The 18364-nt window shown below is 52.0% G+C and overlaps 2 protein-coding genes across 24 annotated transcripts in view; one reads left to right on the forward strand and one right to left on the reverse strand.

Annotated features, from left to right (window-relative positions):
* The window catches only part of Pisd (phosphatidylserine decarboxylase), a 49040-nt gene extending 31543 nt beyond the window's left edge, over positions 1 to 17497 (forward strand). Inside the window, exons 1-8 of one of the 6 annotated variants that reach the window (NM_001399650.1) lie at positions 7699 to 7847; positions 11468 to 11702; positions 13078 to 13243; positions 14499 to 14735; positions 14943 to 15081; positions 15253 to 15399; positions 15648 to 15808; positions 16317 to 17497. In NM_001399650.1, the coding sequence (NP_001386579.1) occupies positions 11650 to 11702; positions 13078 to 13243; positions 14499 to 14735; positions 14943 to 15081; positions 15253 to 15399; positions 15648 to 15808; positions 16317 to 16541 (1128 nt within the window). In that variant the 5' untranslated portion in view covers positions 7699 to 7847; positions 11468 to 11649 and the 3' untranslated portion in view covers positions 16542 to 17497. Of the gene's footprint in view, positions 1 to 7698; positions 7848 to 11467; positions 11703 to 13033; positions 13244 to 14498; positions 14736 to 14942; positions 15082 to 15252; positions 15400 to 15647; positions 15809 to 16316 lie in introns of those variants that run through there. The other 5 variants (NM_001399651.1, XM_087584332.1, XM_087584333.1 and 2 more) reach the window with 5 other exon arrangements.
* Sfi1 (SFI1 centrin binding protein) overlaps positions 17441 to 18364 on the reverse strand; it is a 57321-nt gene continuing 56397 nt past the window's right edge. For all 18 annotated transcript variants that reach the window (XR_015636654.1, XR_015636652.1, XR_015636653.1 and 15 more), the window contains 3 exons: positions 18249 to 18327; positions 17726 to 17837; positions 17441 to 17655 (listed from right to left, as the gene is read on the reverse strand). Coding sequence is in view for 15 of the 18 variants with exons in the window: in XM_087583314.1 (XP_087439440.1) it covers positions 17551 to 17655; positions 17726 to 17837; positions 18249 to 18327 (296 nt within the window). In the remaining 3 variants the exon portion in view is untranslated. The remainder of the gene's footprint in view (positions 17656 to 17725; positions 17838 to 18248; positions 18328 to 18364) is intronic.

Raw genomic sequence — 18364 nt, forward strand, 5'->3', positions numbered from 1 at the left:
TTTGCCATTTCCCATCCAAGACTCATAACCAACAGCTCTCTTTCCGCCCTTTGTATTCCTCTCCTCTTCCTTGGCACTTGGTGGATGCATCTTCCATGCCCTGCAGTTAGTTAGACGGATCAAATGGATATGGGTTTTCCTCAGGGTAGCCTTGGCAGCATCGATGGTATACAGAGCCTCCAGCTCGAGCCATTGGTATACTGGCTATACTTCACCCTTTGTACTGCCTTTGCCTGGTACCCCTAGGTCTCAGGGGAGACTCCCTTAGTCTTTAGGGGCTATGACATACCAGGCTTATAGGCCCAGAGGCAAGAACACAACACACCCAGGTGTAAGACAAAAGGGCCTGGCCCCAGGGACAGCCCTTACTGTAAGTCTCCTGCTCTAAGGGCAGGATATCCTCAGGGTGGGGAACATTTTTGTAGGAGAATATGAATACTTTCTTCTCTAATATTCATGCTAAATTTATAAGTCCTCTGAGTCAAAAATGTAAATCAGCTATTGTAACTTGTAGAGCATGAAGACTTCATTGTTTTGTAAACTGCTGACATGAGCCTTCCATGGTACGGTTAAGAGAAGGTCGTTCTTTAGATATGAGAGAGAGAAAGAGGAACACAGAGAGAGGGAAAGCTCAAGGAAATGGGGGTGCATATTGGAAATAGCAGGGTTATAAGAGGAAGTGGCTGTGGGAGGGAAGCCTGTGAGTTGGAGCCAGGGATGAAAGGATAAGGGCTAATGTGAACTTTGAACTGTGTGACTGGTGCTTGTGGTTCTGAGGGAGCCTAGAGGCCAGCGTGTGCTTTGGTATTTTCAAGGCTCCTCAGATATATCGCCAGTGATAAGCGAAATGGCTCCTTTTGATAGAGGGGAACTAGCTTCACATGTTCCTGAGGGATGCTGGCTTATATCTAACTGCCAGAAATCCTCCTTGTAGTTCAGGACTGACTGCCTTTTGGAGTTTGAGAGAACTGACGTCTCCTTTGGACCCGAGAATCTAAATTAGTTTCAACATGAGAAGTGTCAGTCCTCTCTGTTGGTATTACAAGATCATGAAAATAAAAGACAGATGGGGGCCTGGGCGTGTGGGCATACACTTTTAATCCCAGGGCAGCCTGGTCTACTTAGGGAGCTCCAGGACAGCCAGGGTTACATAGTGAGACCCTGTCTCAGAACAAAGCAAACACACATGAGTGGCCTGAGCCAGGATAATAGTAGGGGATGACTATTAACCCTTGGGGATATTGGTGACACATGCCTAGCGTACCAGTCCGAAGTCTGAGGCAGGAGCATCGCTTGGACCCAGAAGTTCAGGGTCAGCCTGGACAGCAGAATCTGTCTCTAAAACAAAGGCAAAACAAATTTAGTTCCGGGGACACTTTTCTTTGTAAATATGTAATCCTTTGGAAACAGAATAGAGGGGTTTGGAAGGTGTCAGCTTGTAAACTGCTTGCCATACAAGCCCGAGGACCTGCTTCAGCAGTGTTAATCCCGCTGGGTGAGCATACGATCACTACCACAGTTTCAAACCAAATCTGAAGCAAGCTTTAATTAAATACTGGCCACGATGATGGACTCTCACCAGTCCATTCCCGAATTCCCTGAAAATGGCAACGAGTTACATTCTGCAGAGGCTTAAAAAGGCAAACCCACAAGGGCGTGTACGTCCTATCAAGTCCAATCAGGGGCAAGCATATATCCAACACACTTCCTGCCTGCATACCTGCATCCAGTTGGGCATCGTACATCCTGCTGTATGTCCTGCTCATGTACTTCCACCCACATGTGATCAAGCACATGCAGTGCAGTTGGGTCACACAAACTTGTTTAGGGGAGTGAGAGCATGTGCCTTGCTATGTCTTACCAACAGTAGGCTCCAGGATGTGTCCTTGGACATGGAGGTTACAAGTCAGAGGCATTTTGTTTTATGGATCTCTTAGACACAGTAATTAAAACTTAAAACATAACTCTGGCCCTCAAATGAGCCCATGTATAAAAAGCAGTCTATCCATGAACTGTAAGCCAGGGAGAGACCCAACCTTACAATACAAGATTAGGCCACTAGAGAGATAACTTAGAGGCTCACAACCATAACCCCAGGTCCAGAGCGTCAGGGTAAAGTGGCCTGAGTACCTTTGGCAGGCACTTGCCGAGGTGTGCGTCTAAGAAGTCAAGCCACACTTCAGATGTAGGGCAAGAGGCTTATAGGGAGATGGGAGAGAGTGAAAGGCCAGCTTGGAGTGGGGGCATGAGAGAGATACAGACAGATGGAGAGGTCAGGCAAGACAGAGGGAGAGGGGGAAGGGAAAGGAGGGAGGGAGGGAGATGTGGGGTGGTGAGGGCCCTTACCTGCACCTGGTGCACCTGGTGCAGCAGCAGATGATGGTGATGTAAGTGGCTGTCACTAGGTCCCTGAGAGCAGGCCGGTGGAAATGCCTAATTGCTAACACAAAGGATTGACACCCATCCTTCCCTGCCCTGCATGACAGCCTGCAGTCACAACTGGTGAATGCTACCTGGGCAAGTAAGGCAGGAAGTGGGATGGGGGCAGGGGTGGAATAGAGACCTCAAGCAGCAAGTGAGCACAACAGCAGACTCTTGGCTGTCTGGAGACAGGCTTCAGTGAGATAGCTCATTTAAAGCGGAAAACAAAGGCTGTTTAATTAAACCTTTGGGGAGTGAGTACATCATTAGCTGGGGCCAGGGGATACCTTATTTGCATAAGGATGACTTCTAGGTACTGATGAACCTTATAAGGGGAGAGGAAGTTTAACCTGGCTATAGGGTTTCATGACCTCCTCTGGTGAGGCAAAGGCTGGGGGCACAGGTCTACAGGTTCCTGAACACTCAGACCCTGGATGGGGTAGGCATCCTACTCCTGCCAGTTTCAGGAATAGATTCCCAGGGTTTGGACACGTTCGGTCCCACTCTTTTTTTTTTTTTTTTTTTTTAAAGATTTATTTATTTATTATATATAAGTACACTGTAGCTGTCTTCAGATACACCAGAAGAGGGCATCAGATCTCTTTACAGATGGTTGTGAGCCACCATGTGGTTGCTGGGAATTGAACTCATGACCTCTGGAAGAGCGGTCGGACGCTCTTAACCGCTGAGCCATCTCTCCAGCCCCGTTCGGTCCCACTCTTGCTCCACTCCTGCTCTGCACAGTTCCATGGCTGCCCCAGCCTGAGAGACACCTTCTTCTGAATTCCAACATGCATATGACACATGTATATACATGCATGCCAAACACATAAAAAAATCTTTACTCAAAAAATACTTTTTTTGAGTCCCTGTCCCCCCCCAAGACTGGGTTTTTCTCTGTAGTTCTAGCTGCCCTAGAACTTGCCCTGTAGACATGGCTGGCCTGGAACACAGAGATCTCTCTGCCTCTGCCTCCGCCTCTGCCTCTGTCTCCCAAGTGCTGGGATTAAAAGTGTTTGCCGCCACCTCCACCAGCTAAAGAATTTTTAAGAAGATGCATTGCTTCTGGGAAACAGCACTCATACAAAATAGAGGGAGGGAAGCGAGTGTCCTAATTACTGTGCTGTTTGTAAGGGATTGGTGGAGGCCCCTCGGAGTCATACAGGACACACCCACACACCAGACTTATTACTGGACTGGAGTGTGTGGGGACAGCAAGCAACAGGTAGGTTTTGCTGTTGATTTCAGGAGAGGGTTTTAAAGGAAAAAAAGGGAAAGACTGTGCTAAATAATGAATTTGATTGTTGGACCTTGGTGTTTTGTCTCAGGAATGAGTCAGTGGCCATAAATAAGGGACTAGACCTTGGGGGCTAGAAGTGTAATCTGTTTAGCAAGGAGAAGAAGGTGAAAGGCAAAACTTGCTGGAGCCGTCTTTGCCATGTCGAGCCTGCCAGAGCTGTGAAGAGACACCGTGACCATGACAATTCCTGTAAAAGGAAGCATTTAGCTGGAGGCTTGCTTACAGTTTCAGAGGTTAGTCCATTTTCCTGGTGGGAGGCAGACAGGCATGGTGTGGGGCAGCAGTTTAGAGCTCTGCATCCTGACACTAGGCCGCTGGCAGAGACAGTTAGTAGGCCTGGCCTCCAGCAACTCCTCCAGTGTAGCCACACCTCCTAAGCCTTCCACACACTTCATCAGCTGGGGACAAAGCATGCGAACGAATATATGAGCCTGCGAAGGGCCTTCTCACCCAAACCACCACAGCTTCAGATTGATGGTCCGCCTGCCTCAGCTCCCCAGTGTCTGATTCCATGGGGACCTCCTGTGCAGTCTTTTCTTTCTAATGTGCGTGCTTGTGCTCATGTGTGTGCTTGGGGTAGGAGCGGGTGCTGTGTAGGCACAGAAAATGCAGTGTGATCAAGATCACAAGACGGCCTCAGCTGTCAGTCTTTGGGCTCCTTGGAGACAGGTCTCTCACTGACTTGGATGTGCCCATATAGTGAGCTTACAGAGATGCACCTCAGTTTGTCATGCCTGGGGTACAGGGGCACAGCAGCACACTTTCATGGTTTTGGGCTTTTTTTTCCCACACCAGATTTTGTTTAGGAGGATCCTGGGGAATCTAAACTCAGGCAAGCACTTTACCAACGGAGCCATCTCTCCAGCCTTGTAAACACTTTAGTATGGAGTACAAAAGTTAAGAAGATGAGTTACTACAGGGAGTGCCTCTGCCCAGTAGCTTTTAATACTGAATTTGGTTTATCTCCACCTGCTGTATTTTTTCTTTGCAGTTTTTAAAAGTACATCGCACTGTGAATTCTTGCCTTAAAATACTGTTTTATACACCCGAGAAACATAAGCGAGGATGCTTATTTTGGGCTTAGCCTTGGGCCTCTTGTATAAACATGGCCTGAGGAGCAGTGGAGGCGGCTGTGCGGAGGCCAGGCTTGGGCTGGGGTGCCAGGCTGCCCAAGGACACCCACTTAGCCTCCTTACTTTTAGCTCGTCCTAGAGTTGTGTTTCGGTGTGGGTACAAGAGTGTAGCTTGAGGAGGGCTTACGCAGGGCTGCCGTTGACTTTCCGCAGTTGTTAGATGAGGCCGTGTAGGTGCAGGCAGGGCGTGTGCAGTAGGTGCTGAGAGAGTTGTGCCTGTTTAAATGGGCAAGTAGTGAACTCGCTGGGGAAAGCCTACCTCCTGCCTAGCCTCTGTGGCAGCGCAGTGTCTGGAGCAGTACTCTGACACTGCTGGACCTGCCCTCAGAGAACTCTGGGTTCTAGAGGAGGACTCTCAGGGGTCTCCAGGCCCTACCGTTGCTGCTTCTGTGCTGTGAGGGACCCATGGCTCTGAGACATTTGGCCACTCTGTTAGGTGGCTCAGGCTGTGCTGCCATGTGGCCAACTCCAACTCGTACTCCAGTCTAACGTCTCCTCCTGCCTCCCTCAGCTGAGGCATAACTGTACCACTGGGAGATTGCCAGCCTTTCCATTGTGTGGGAAAGCTAAGGCCTGTGTCTAAGCATGTGCAGTTTAAAAACAAGGCCAGCCTATAGTTCAACATCTTAGGATGTTGAGGCAGGGGGATTGCCATAATGTCAACACTATTCGGGAACTGTTTAGTGATTTCCAGGCTAATCTGGCTACTGAGTGAGACTCTAGATATCTTGACAGAAATAGAATAGGACAGGATAGCATAAAATAAAATAGGAAACAAGTAAGGCCTGTCTCCTAGGCAGGTAGGTGATGACTTGGAAGCTTGGGGTGCTGTGCTTTCTGCTGGGCTTATCCTGCCCTAAAGCAAGCCATCTCTCGGTATCCATGTAGTGCTCTCAACTGGAGGTGAGTGTGCTGGGCCGTGGGCTTTCTAGACATTGTCTTTGGAGATGTTCCTAAGAGACATTTCTGAACAAAGAAGAGGAATTGGGGAGGGCTCAGAGAACCTTGTGTGGTGAACGTTCCATGCTTGCCCAGGCTTTTTAACTATACGTGTGGGAAATGAGCCTGCCTGTGACTTGTTGTGCTTCTCAGAGAAAGTAGCCATATTTACCTCTGGACACTTGGGTAATAAGAGGTGACGGAGCACCTGCTGTCCTTGTCCATCAACTACGCATCATCCCTGACACAGGGCATTAGACAGTGTTCAGACAGGGAATGCCAGAAGTCACCCATGAAAGTCACCCACCTTGGGTCCAGCTTGTGTTCTACTAAGGGGCTCCAGATCCCTTGCCTTCCTTTGCTGGCAGCTAAATGATCTTCAAGCCTGCTGACTCTCCCATTGGCACTAGGTAGCAGTTTCAGCCAAGAAGGACCCAGAATAGAGGGGCATGGGTATCCCAAAGGGACCTCAGTGTAGTGAATTAATCTTATAAGTGGGGTGGGGTTCACCAGAAAGAAATTCATGTGTAAACTATCACTTGAAATCCTAAAAGTGTTTGTTTACAAAAAAGACATGTGGTGCCCAGGCCCCCAGGGATCAAGCTCAGGTCTCCTCCTTGCAAAGGGAATGTTTTACAAACTGAGCTACTCCCCCAGACTCCAGATAATCTTCAGAGGCCAGGGACTAATTAGTACTATCTACTGGTGCACAGGTTGAGTGAATAAAGGCAGCTTCTGTGCGTTCTGTGTCCCCAGGCTCGCGGTGTGGTGTGGGTGTGGAATAATACCATGGAAGTCTCCCTGATAGCCCTCCAGTCTGCTTGCCTTTCCATAGCATAGTCCTTGAGCTTGTCACTGGTACTTGCTTGAGCTGGATCCAGGTGAAGAGGACAGGTGTGGGGAGCTGTGTCAAAACAATGTCAGTGTCTTTTCAGGTTTGTGGCCCACTGTCTGTAAGCCCTTTAACGGGATGTCATCTTCTTCCAATCAAGTTATTTTGGGGGTGAGATTCTGTCGAGGGGCTGTAAGTGTACCCTTTATAGTAGTCTAGCATGAAAAAACTAAGTCACCCAAGGCCACTCAGCCACTGCTGAGTTGACTACACAAACATGAATGAAATTCTAGAATGTTGACCTGCCCCACTTCCCCTGTAGATCTTCGGTTTCCCTAGAAAATGTTAGGCCCATTCATTTCCTCTTACGTTAATTGAGTGTGAGCTGGGCAGGTTATGGGTATAGGGTGGTCTGCTGACTGCAGCCGGGGATTTTCCCATTCAGTGTGAGGAGAAGACACATCCCTCAGGGTATTTCCAGCCCAGAAAGCACTGCGTTTTCTAGGCTGTGGGTGAGTAGTGGCTGTTCACAGCTACTCTTGTTCCCCTATCCACTTGGTCTAGGGTCTGGGCTTTATGTGTCGGAGTTTTGTTGCCCTGTGGAACAGATGAGGTTGGCAGGGTTAGCCTTGTTACTTCATGATCAGGTGTAGGAAGAAATTGCAAGGATTAACGTATTTGTAAAACTTCTGAAGGGGATGCCGGAAGTAGCTTTGTAATGAGGAAGACAGTCTTTAGCTGACTTGCAGGGTAGGTGACAAGTGCTGTAACCAGAAGCCAGCCAGAGACTAAGGATTCAGGATCCCTGAAGTTCCAGGAGGCATCCTCTGGGGAACGCTGGGCCCCTGCTGCTCTGCTAGGTGTTGATTGGGGAGCGGTCAAAGTCTTTGGTCAGTCTCGGGAGGATATGACAGGGTGGGGCTAGGGTCCCTGCTGGCCTCTTCCTCTTTTCTCCAGGCTGTAGCCCCTCCTCTTAAAGGGCCCTCCGGGCTTCTGGTACTTAGCTGGAGCTCACAGGGTGTGTTAGCTTTAACAGTGTCTGGTATTGCTCCTCCTGCCCCCGCCCTCAGCAGGAAACAGAGCCCCTGCCTACTCTGAGGTTAAAGCTTCAGAACCTAGCCAAACCCGGAGGACCTGAAGACCAGAGCCCAGAGACTGGAGTGAGGCTGTTTTCGGGAGTGACTGAGCTGATAGAAGCCACAAGTAGGACCTGAGGCAGCAGGCAAGCTTTTGAGGGGGCTCTCCCCTCCCTGTCTGAGGCCGGGAGGCCTGGGTGGGAGTGCCTTCCAGCACAATAGTTGGCTCTTTCACTGCCGGACCTGAGGAGTCCCTTCTGATGGCCCTGCTCTCCTGCCCCCCAGGCCCTCCTCAGTCGGTCTGCCTGAGCTCATTTCCTCTACTTCGTCCCCAAAAGGCTGGGCAGGAAGTGAACAAGATGCTGGGGGGTGTGGGAAGTACAGGCAGGATTTGGGGGTGGCTCTGGGCTCCCAGCATGCATTTTTCCTGTGCTGCCTCAGCCTGGGAGAGGGAGGCATCCTTCCTTGTAGACTTAACTTCAGAGGGCAAGGAATAGATGACTCTGCCTTGGGGCAAGAAAAGGTTTTTGTTTTGTTTTGCTTTTTTTTTTTTCTTTTTTTCTTTTTTTCTTTCTTTCTTTCTTTTCTTTTTTTTTTTTTTTTTTTTTTGAGAAGTTGAAGAACACTTGTCTGTCCTTGTCTCACTCCACCCCTCAGCCACTGACTTGGTGATAGGCCATCCAGCCTTCTCTTTGTCCTCTCTTCCAAACTCATGACTTCTCAGAAGAATTGCTGGATTTGCCCAGAGAGGATCCATTTTCTTGTCTGTTACTTCTGAAGTCTGTGTACCTCCAGCCCAGGAATACAGAGGCAGAAGGAGTTAGCTGCTTCCCTGGACACACCTGCCAGGTGTCCCAGCCTCAGGGAGCGTGGGAAGAAATGGCTGAAGACCCTAGGGTGGGAACCTGAGTGAAAGGGAGCAGGGGCTGCATGATCTGGGCATTGGAGGTCTCGTGCTCAGGAAGGGCTTGTTGCCTGCCTTCTATCTCCTGCCTAAACCAGAACCTACCTAGTCAGGAGGTGTGCACAGACTCCAGAGCACGCCTGTACCCCCACCCACAAACACACATGCCCACGCTACCCCACCTCTCACATCCGAACATACTTATGGCAGCTGCTAACTGGGCTGCTCCGTTTGTTGACTTCAGTTGGATGTTTCATTCCATTTGGGACCGACCAGGTATCTTGGCGTCTGTGGTGGATAGGGAAGGGCATGGGTATGAGCCCCAGAACAGCGTGTCCTCACAGAACCCTCCCATGTGCGTGCATCAGCCCTTACTCCTACTTACTGGCAGGACTGGCTCATCTTTGGGGCTCCCCTTTCAGAGCTGCCCATCTTTCCTTCTCATAGTATGTCTGTCTCCCTTGCTAGAAAGGGAGGTAAGACTTGGGGAGCCACGCGGTTGAGGTAGTAAAGTTTTTAAGGTTAGTCTGGCCTTGGTTATAGCCATGTCTGAGTCTCAAGGGAAGTCGGCAAAGAGGGTTCCCTGTTTCCAGATGAAGAAACAGGCGGAGAGAGCAGCAGTGATTTGCCCAGGCCTTGGCCAGCACTCAGGACTGCAGTGTCAGATATATGCTCACCATAGGTCCCTCTGAGTTCTCACAGGTTAGGTAACGGACGGACGCTCAGGCCATCATCCAAGTTGCACTTGGCTCTCAGAAGGGACTGTGGTATCTGCACTCGCCTGCCTGGGCTTCTTCAGGGAAGGGTATGGAGACAGGGAAGACTGGAGGCGTTGCTGTTGAAGTAGCTCCACTTTGGAGGTGAAACGGTAGACTGCTCAGGCCCCTCCCTGTCCTCGCAGCTCTAGGCTGGACAGACTGGACTCACTCAGCCTGTTCCCAGGGTGCTGTGTGGGGTCTGCTTTTGATGTTTTTAGGAAATGTGGACACACAGGTGTCCCAGTGTAGGAGGGAAGACTGTGGTTAAAGGCAAGAGTACACTGCTCATCCGTGCCCTCACTGTGGGCAAGTGCAGCCGTGTCCTTCCATCCCTTGGACAGGTCTTAGCGCCTCTTCAAGGAAGCAGCTCCCTGCCCCTGGTCCTTTGACCTGCCTTGCTGATGGCAGGAGGAACCCAGGCTACCCTGCCCTGGTGGGCCACCCAGCTTGTCCAAGACCCCAGCCTAGAAGGACTTGACTGGCCCTCATAGTGCTACGGAAGAACAAAATGAGTCTTGGTTGAGAACCTGTGTTTTAGCTGAGCTGTTTTTGCAGACTCGTGTTGAGAGCTGCCATAGTTAGCATCCTATTTGGTAGGACAGTAAGGAAATCTTGATGGGAAACGACATTCTTGGGGGAATGTGGTCCCCCCACATTCTACAAGGTCATAGGTGTTTCCTTATTAGTCTTGGGTGTGAGTTCTGCTCCTACTTCAAAGCCTGGACTTTGTAGAGCAAGGAAAAAGCCTCTGAGGGCCTGACACCAACTCACACGATGGCACATCACCCCTGAGCCCAGCTGCCTGGCCAAAGTGGTGTGCATGCACGCAGTGTAGCATGAGTGGGTGAGCACACTCGCTATTACGGTGGAGGGGAAAGTTAGCAAGAGGCTCTCCTGAGCCTAAAGCAGAAGCATGGGTATCCCTGAAGAGTGGCCCTGACCCTTGGATGGGGTGGGGCTTCCATGTGTGCTAATCTGGTGCTGACATCTTTTGAGAGGAATTTGAGAACATTTGTGTGCCAGAGTAGGCCAGTCCTCCATTTCCTCGGTTACAGGGAGAAATCCGAACATACCTAGGCTTTGGTGGCCTTGTCCCTTCTCCCAGAGGCCACTAGCATACCTGGGATTCAGTGGCTTTTGCAGGCAGTGCCAGGGTTGGAATTTTTGCCTCTTTGGCTGACATGGTCATATCAGTGTCACACACAATCCCTTTGTTTAGTAAGAGCAGTATGAGTTGTCGCTGTGTGTTGCCTAGCTGGTCCTTGTCGGAGTCTGCTCTCTGTCTATTGAAGCCGAAGGTAGTGACAGAGGCCTGACTCCTTCCAGGGCTGCGATTGAGGCTGGAGAGCAGGCATGTGGGCTTCCAGTAGCCCTATGAACTCTCATCCTCCTGAGGTCTTTGAGGGCTCTGGGCTGAGACAGCAGCAGTTGTGAAGAGAAGTCGCTCTTCTCTCCCTGATATCTGTACGGGGGGGAGGCTGTGACCATGCGGCGGGCCCTGATTGCCATGGAATGGCCTGGCCAAGGTACTTTTTTGGAGGGAGACTGAAAGAGCCACTAGGAAGATTGGGCTTCAGTGCTGGCTGCTGCCCAACCCCAGCTACTCTCTCTGAAATGCCTGGGTGTGCAGCCTGTGAAGATGCCTGGACTACACACAGCCAGGTACTGGAGGCTTTAAGGCCAGGAGGGATTACAGTATGTTACAGTGCCCAGTACATGATGCCTTACCTGGATGTCCTGGCTATCTGCCCCCTCTGTCATTCCTCAGATGCTACCTGAGTGGAAAATGGGTCAGGTCCTCTGAGGGAGGGGCCGTCAGCCTGGAGCAGAAGGCTCAGATTCCCACCTTGTGCCTTCGGAACCCAGTGGCGCCTAGAAGTCGTGGCAGTCTGGTCACCTCTCTACCAGGCTGGCTGGAGCAAACAGCCCCAGGGCTTTACTCACCTGCTGCCCTCCAGCAGAGCAGGGACCAGACAGGTGACCAAACCTGAGTGTTAGGACTGGCCCAGTACGAGGGCTTCTGCCCTGACAGCAAACCCAGAGCAGGTGCCCTGAACAGGAGGTCTAAGCAGGTGTGTGACTAGTGCCTGTCTGTTTGCAATAGCTGTGGTCCTCTAAGCTGTGCCTGAGCCACCAAGAGTGAACGGAAACTAGAAGCATTGCCACCAGCAGCTGGAGCAGTGACCACACTGAAGTTCCTCTGGTGAGGGGAAAGGGGAGTAAGGAGAAAACAAAGGCCATTGAGTGAGCCGGCCAGCCAGCATACTCTCCCTGTGCCTACCCAAGATGTGTCAGTCAGAGAAGCAGCCAGGACCAGAGCTCCAAGCAGCAGCAAAATGGTGAGATGCTGCCCACCGAGACCTAACCATAAATGTACCCTGGCATCATCTCAGGAGGGTCAGACATCAAGTCCAGTGGCCCCAGTATGGAGGTGGCAGTAAGGGGTTGGCTAAAGGGTCCTGGAGAGGGGGGTCCTCTGTGCCCTGAATAGGAGACCCACTTCAGGTAGCCATGGCTCTGGCTGGGGGGTGGGGAGTCAGTGGGCTTCTACCTCGTGTCTTGGTCCTTAACAAAGGCACCAAGGCCCCTTCTCCTACCCCAGACCCCTGCTGCTTATACCTGCGAAAGGATCCCCCAAGCTCTTCCACATCGGTGCCTGCTCTTCTGCAGTGACGGGCAGGGCGGCCCACGGGAGAACACTGATTTGTCGTTGCTTGGTCCCTGCCACCTCCTCTTGGTTTTTGAAAGACATAGTGGGGTCCTATGGAAGAGAAAGGAGGAATGCAGGACAGTTGGTGTGCTGTGGTCTCAGCGCCTGAGCCACTCACCAGTTCTTGCTGCAACCCCCTTTTGTCCCTTTGGTTTGCTCAGTTTCTAGGGGACAGAGGACTCAGCTTCTCTAGAGCATGGCTCAGACGGCAGCCTTCGCTTGTTTAAACAGATGTGGTTTTCAAGCATTCTCAGAGGGGTGGCAGTGTAGTCTTACGATGACCACTGTATGACAGGGGACGTAGTTGCATTCAGAAAGCTGAGCTTACAGTGAGGAGCCTCTCTGTGCCTTTGGAAAGCTGGCTGAACAGAAGACAATGAACTGTAAACTAGTGGGTCCCGTGGGTCAAGTGTGGTTCTAGCGAGCAGGGTGATTTGCAGCCTAGGTGGAGCCCCCTGACCTTGAGGTGAGGTTTTGGAGAGACCCAGGTGGATGGAGCAAGAGACTGAAGACTTTTTCCAGGTGCCACAGCAGAGTAACAAGACTTGGCAGGGGTCGCCCAGCTGTCTAGGCTCATGGCACTGTGAGGGCAGAACTGTCTTTGGGTCCCAACCTCCTGAGCATGGGAGGAGGGCAGAGCAGATTCTCTCACCTTCCCATCGAGGCTCCAGGCTGTGCTGGGGCTGCTGCTGCACTTGGTGCTGTGCCTTAGAGGTTCCTGGGAGTCGCTCCTGAGCTGCCCTCTGCTGCCGCCCACTCAGTCAGCTGGCAGGTGGGAGACACTGGGAAAGCAGCCCAGCCAAGCCCCTGACTCACAGCCAGAGTTAGTGGGATGGAATGGGTACTGCAGTGCCCACTGGAACTCTCCAGTTCCATTGGAGGGAGAGGCAGCTTGCGGGGGGGGGGGGGTGCACACAGGAATGGCACTGGCTGAGGGGGTTGTTCCTCGGTTTCCTTCAGACTTAGGCACTGACCCAGGCCATGTGTGGACATGTGTCCTGCAGGTTGTACTTTCCCCAGCTGGCCCTACGGCGGAGGCTAGGCCAGCTGAGCTGCATGTCCAGACCTGCTCTGAAACTGCGCTCCTGGCCCCTGACCATCCTCTACTACCTCCTGCCCTTCGGTGCCCTCAGGCCCCTCAGCCAGGTGGGATGGAGGCCTATGAGCAGGGTAAGTGTGAATGGGCCTCTTGGCTATGACCCTCCCTAGACAGGCCTGAAGGTGAGGCACAGAGAAGGAAGCAGCTTCTCAGAGGCCGTACTCTTAGTAGACAGATGTGAGACGTTTGCTTGGTTGGCGGCCCTGAGACAGTCCAGAACTGTGCTGGTTTTAGAAAGAACTTACACTTGTCAATCAGAAAATGTCACTGACTTCTACATGCAGAAGAAAACAGAGGTGATTGTAAGAAAAGTCCAAGTAAGCAGAAGGCATTTTAGGAAGGCTGCAGCCAGGCTGGGCCTATTAGTTGGAATCCATGCTTGAGAAGCTCAGGACTGAACAGGCGGCTGCTCCAGGAAGGTCCTGGCCAGCATGTTCCGGGAAGGCTCTCTTGTTCTCAGTTTCTTGACAGGCTAACTCCAAGAAGAAAGCCCTGCTCCTAGGCCACTAGTAGCCTAGGTAGGCACCACAAAAGCTCAAGGGAGTATACCAGACACTAGAGCATAGCCTGAGGCCACTGTATAGCGCTCTGGCCAAGTCACTAGGCATCACCAGGAGACACTGATTTCTTGTGGGTGAGGACTGTTAGAACTTGGTAAAATTGCTTCACCTAAGGGAGTTGCTGCTGCCACTACAGCAGTGGTAAGCAGACGCCCAAGAGTCCTGCAGGACCCTCTGGCCTCAAAGTGGGACTGGTGCCTGTCTCTTCCTGCCTCTGTGGAGAGAGCCCACGGGCTTGCTCAGGTGCAGATGTGGCAGGGTGACACTATAGGTCTGGCAGTGAAAACACCATCCTTCTCCCTGTAAAGAGGGTGTTCTGGACTGTAAGGCTGCCCCTGCGTCTCGGGAGTCCGGTGCCTCCTTGAGTTGTCTGGAATGTGAGCACGATCTGGGACAAGGGTAGCATGCCTCTTAGTCTTTCAGGCTTGCACCAGGTCTATTTCTGTCTCCGCCTTCCATTTGCAACAACCGAGACTATCCCCCCAGTCTCCACCTTGGCACTAAGGCAGCTGCTCTTTGACCTTTGTGTGAAATAGCAAAAATGACGCAGGCTACATGTACATCCAGCCCTTGTTGGAGTATTTGATGAGCACAGTCTGGTTCCTTCTGAGAAACAGCCATCTCACAAACCATCCTGAACACTTGGGCCTGCCTGGGGGCTTCTCTGGAGTTTCTCTCTCACTCACTCATGTGGCGGTAGGGGGTTGGAGTGTATGAAAGCATTTAAGTTTGTGACCAACACGCTCTCCTACACTGTGGCCTACAGGTGTCCCTGTATAAGTCTGTGCCAACACGTTTGCTGTCACGTGCCTGTGGTCGCCTCAACCAGGTAGAACTTCCTTCCTGGCTCCGGAGGCCAGTCTACAGCCTGTATATCTGGACCTTCGGGGTGAACATGACGGAGGCTGCTGTGGAGGACCTGCAGCACTACCGAAACCTCAGCGAGTTCTTCCGGCGTAAGCTGAAGCCTCAGGCTCGGCCTGTCTGTGGCTTGCACAGTGTGGTAAGGCCTGGCTGGCCCTTGTCCTTTCTTCATTAGGAAATAGATCCTTGTCCACCTTTAAGCAGGGCTTAGCAGCAGCACCACATTGGCTGGGACTCTGGGATGCTCCCTCACTACCTGGGCCAGAGCTCCCGAGTGCCTGGCAGGTGGTAGCCACTGAAGGCGAGGCCTACCCCCTCCTTACCATCAGAACTCTGTCTCCTCCAGATCAGCCCATCAGATGGCAAGATCCTCACCTTTGGGCAGGTGAAGAACTCTGAGGTGGAGCAAGTAAAGGGTGTGACCTACTCCTTGGAGTCATTCCTGGGCCCCCGAGCCTGTACAGAGGACCTGCCCTTCCCTCCAGGTGGGTCATTGCTCAGTCAGGGTCGGAGCTGGGTTGACGTTGAAGGCTCCTAACAATGGGCATAGGTAGGGGCTGAGGGGATAAAGGCTGGGAAGGCTTTGGGGCAGCAGGCTACACGAAGGCCATGTACAGTGTCAAAAAGCCAGGCCTTCTTTCTGTCCCACCCCATAGCCTCCTCCTGTGACTCCTTCAGAAACCAGCTGGTCACCCGGGAAGGGAATGAGCTCTACCACTGTGTCATCTACCTGGCCCCAGGAGACTACCACTGCTTTCACTCCCCCACTGACTGGACTGTCTCACATCGGCGCCACTTCCCAGGTCTGCCCAGGGATGGGAGAGATATGTGTTTGTGGGCATTAGAGGTCCTTGGCCTTTTGACTTGAGAGGACTGGGCATTAGACTGGTATTCTCAAGGCCAGGAGGTGACTGCTTGAGGATGGCTGGCTATAGGGGTCCTGCTTAGAATTTGGAATGCTTGGCCTGTGAGTCCCTATGGCTCTGCAGCCATTCTGCTGTGAACACATCAGGCTCTGAGGAGGAAGTAGCATGTTCTCTTGTCTCTTCAGGTTCCCTGATGTCAGTGAACCCTGGCATGGCCCGGTGGATCAAAGAGCTCTTCTGTCACAATGAGCGTGTAGTCCTAACTGGAGACTGGAAACATGGGTTCTTCTCATTGACAGCAGTGGGAGCCACCAATGTGGGCTCTATCCGCATCCACTTTGACCAAGTGAGCAAACCCCTTGGGTCCAACCACTTCATTTGCTGTACAGCCAGATCTTTGAGCTTATAAATTTTGTAGTGGGGGAGGGGTGTTCAGCTGCTCTGTAGACACCCATGCCAGCTCATCCTCCCTCTCCCCGTTGCCCAATCTGTGGCCATTCACCTGCCTGGAGATGGCTGGTGGGGTGAGGAAGCAGCCCCACTCCTAACACACGCTTCTGCCAGGAGCCCTGATCAGAGCAAAGGTGGAGCATGCAGGAGGGTAGAGTTAGTTGGCTTGTGTGAGAAAACCTGGTACCCACTTCGCCTTTTCAGGTGTCAGGGACTGCTGCCGGCACTAGCCTTGCAGCATGTATGTCTGACCCCTGCCCCTCCTTGTCAGGGTCACAGCGGGTACTGGGAGTATTGGTTAGTGATAGGCCTTTGCCCTGAAAGGCTGTCTCTGCCCCTTGTCTGGGCAGGGTTGAGGACAGACAGACAACAAGGCTAATTAACTTTTTCCTTCTTACCCCTAGGACCTGCACACAAACAGCCCCAGTTACAGCAAGGGTTCCTACAATGACTTGAGCTTTGTAACACATGCCAACAAGGAGGGCATTCCCATGCGCAAGGGTGAGCCCCTTGGCGAGTTCAACTTGGGCTCCACCATTGTACTCATCTTTGAGGCACCTAAGGACTTCAACTTCAGGCTGAAGGCAGGGCAGAAGATCCTCTTTGGGGAAGCACTGGGCTCCCTCTAGTCCTCTTGGTTGTGGCTGCCAAGGGATCTTTCCACACAAGAGCATGAGGGTCTTCAGTGGAGCCCCAGGCACTGCGGGACTGACCTTCTCGGACCTGAATGATGTGTCCCTGCCTGTCTAGAAGTGCAGAGGAGAGGTTCTGGGTCTGTCAGGACCTAGGCCCTTTACAGAGTGTGGGTAGGTGTGATTGACCCCAGAATCACTCTGAGGTGTGTTTTAAAATTGTGTGGAAGCCAGAGGCTTCCCCCTCCTGAACTCCTGGCAGTGTATTGTGAGAACGGTTATGTACTGCCACACCCTCTAGCTACCCCACCTGTCTCAGGGCCTTCTGCTCACTCTGGCTTCTCTGCCTCCCCTCACTATGCACAGGGTGAGGTGCCTCCTGGACACAGACTGTGGATCCAGTGTCTTCCTAGAGCAAGCCACATGGCCTTCATAACTGCTTTCTGTTCCCAAATTCCTCCTGTCTGCCTGCTGGAAAAGTAAAAGCATTTATGTATTGCTAAATGTGTATATCCTGGACTCTGCCAGTGTCTTCTGAGGACGGTGACTAATGATGTAGACCTTTGTAGACCTCAAGAAGCTGGCTGAATCCTTTTGCTACCTGGTAGGCAAGACCAATTACTGGCTTGCCTGGTAAAGTCTGGACAGGTGGAGGCCCAGCCCTGCAGAAGTAGGGCATGCTGCTATTGGTCTAGGGACTGTGTTGAAGGCAGAGGGTATGGTGGTCAGTGCCTGGAAAACAGTTATATGGGCCATGGGGAACCCAGTAGTACGGACAAGACCAGAGCTCATGATGATCTTGGGAATGCCATGAATTTCTCCACACAGGGAGAAATCATTTAACTTTTCAACTGTATCAGTAATACAGTATTTTGTATGAAAAATAAGGAGACTTCTGAACAGTAATTCATTTAATTGCAAGACATTTTGAGATTAAACAAAAAACTATTGTAGCTTTGTGTTTTGTTGTTGAGGGTTGGGTATCCTTACCCTAGGGGCAAGCCCACTAGCACAGAGCCCGTCTCAGGGCCCGAACACGAGCAATGCATGTACCGACAGGCTGCCGCTGGGCCTCGAGCTCCTTAGCCAGCTGCTGGATCTGTAGTTCCACCTGGGGAGGGAGGGAGGGAGAAGTGGGAGGGACAAGGAAGCTGGGCCGACCTGGGCCTTACCTTACTTACCTCCTCCAGTTCTGTTTTCACCTGCTCTTCTAGATGGAGGTCCTCACAGCTTGGCTCCTCCTGGCTTAGCTCCAGCCACCTACGCAGGCTGTTGGCTTGTCGCTGGCATGACCTGGAGAAGGGGACACCTATTGGGCTGGGTTCTGACACAGCCTCAAGGGAGCCCTTTGAAGAGGCACACTGGCTAATAAAGTGCTGAGAGAATGAGCCTGTGTGAAACTGCCCTTCCTGTCCCCTTTCTCCCGAGGTCTCTGAAAGCTGCTGCTGTATGTCAACAGTCCCCAGATTACCGGGTGTAACTAGAACCCAGGCCACACTCTGTACCTTGTCAGCATTAGTTATGGTTGTTGGGTGGGTACCAAGCCTCCGAATGGTAGGCAGGCAGGGCTTGGCCTTCTTAGAGTGGGTAAAGGTGGCAGAGAACACTGACCCCAGCCCTGCTGCAGGAAATGGAACCACCTGCCTCCTCTTCAAGCCACAGCTATTCCCACAGACAGGTCCTAGGGCACCTGGTGGGCCTCACCAAAGGTTCTGCTTGGTGGTTTGGTAGTGTTGTAACTGCTGCTGGATGCCCTCCAACTCGGCCTCAAGCTCGGTGTGGCCTGCAGCAACAGGAGGATAAGCTTGACCTTGCCCACC

This window comes from Rattus norvegicus, chromosome 14 (assembly GCF_021556685.1).
Source record: "Rattus norvegicus strain SHRSP/BbbUtx chromosome 14, alternate assembly SHRSP_T2T, whole genome shotgun sequence".
Taxonomy (NCBI): Eukaryota; Metazoa; Chordata; class Mammalia; order Rodentia; family Muridae; genus Rattus; species Rattus norvegicus.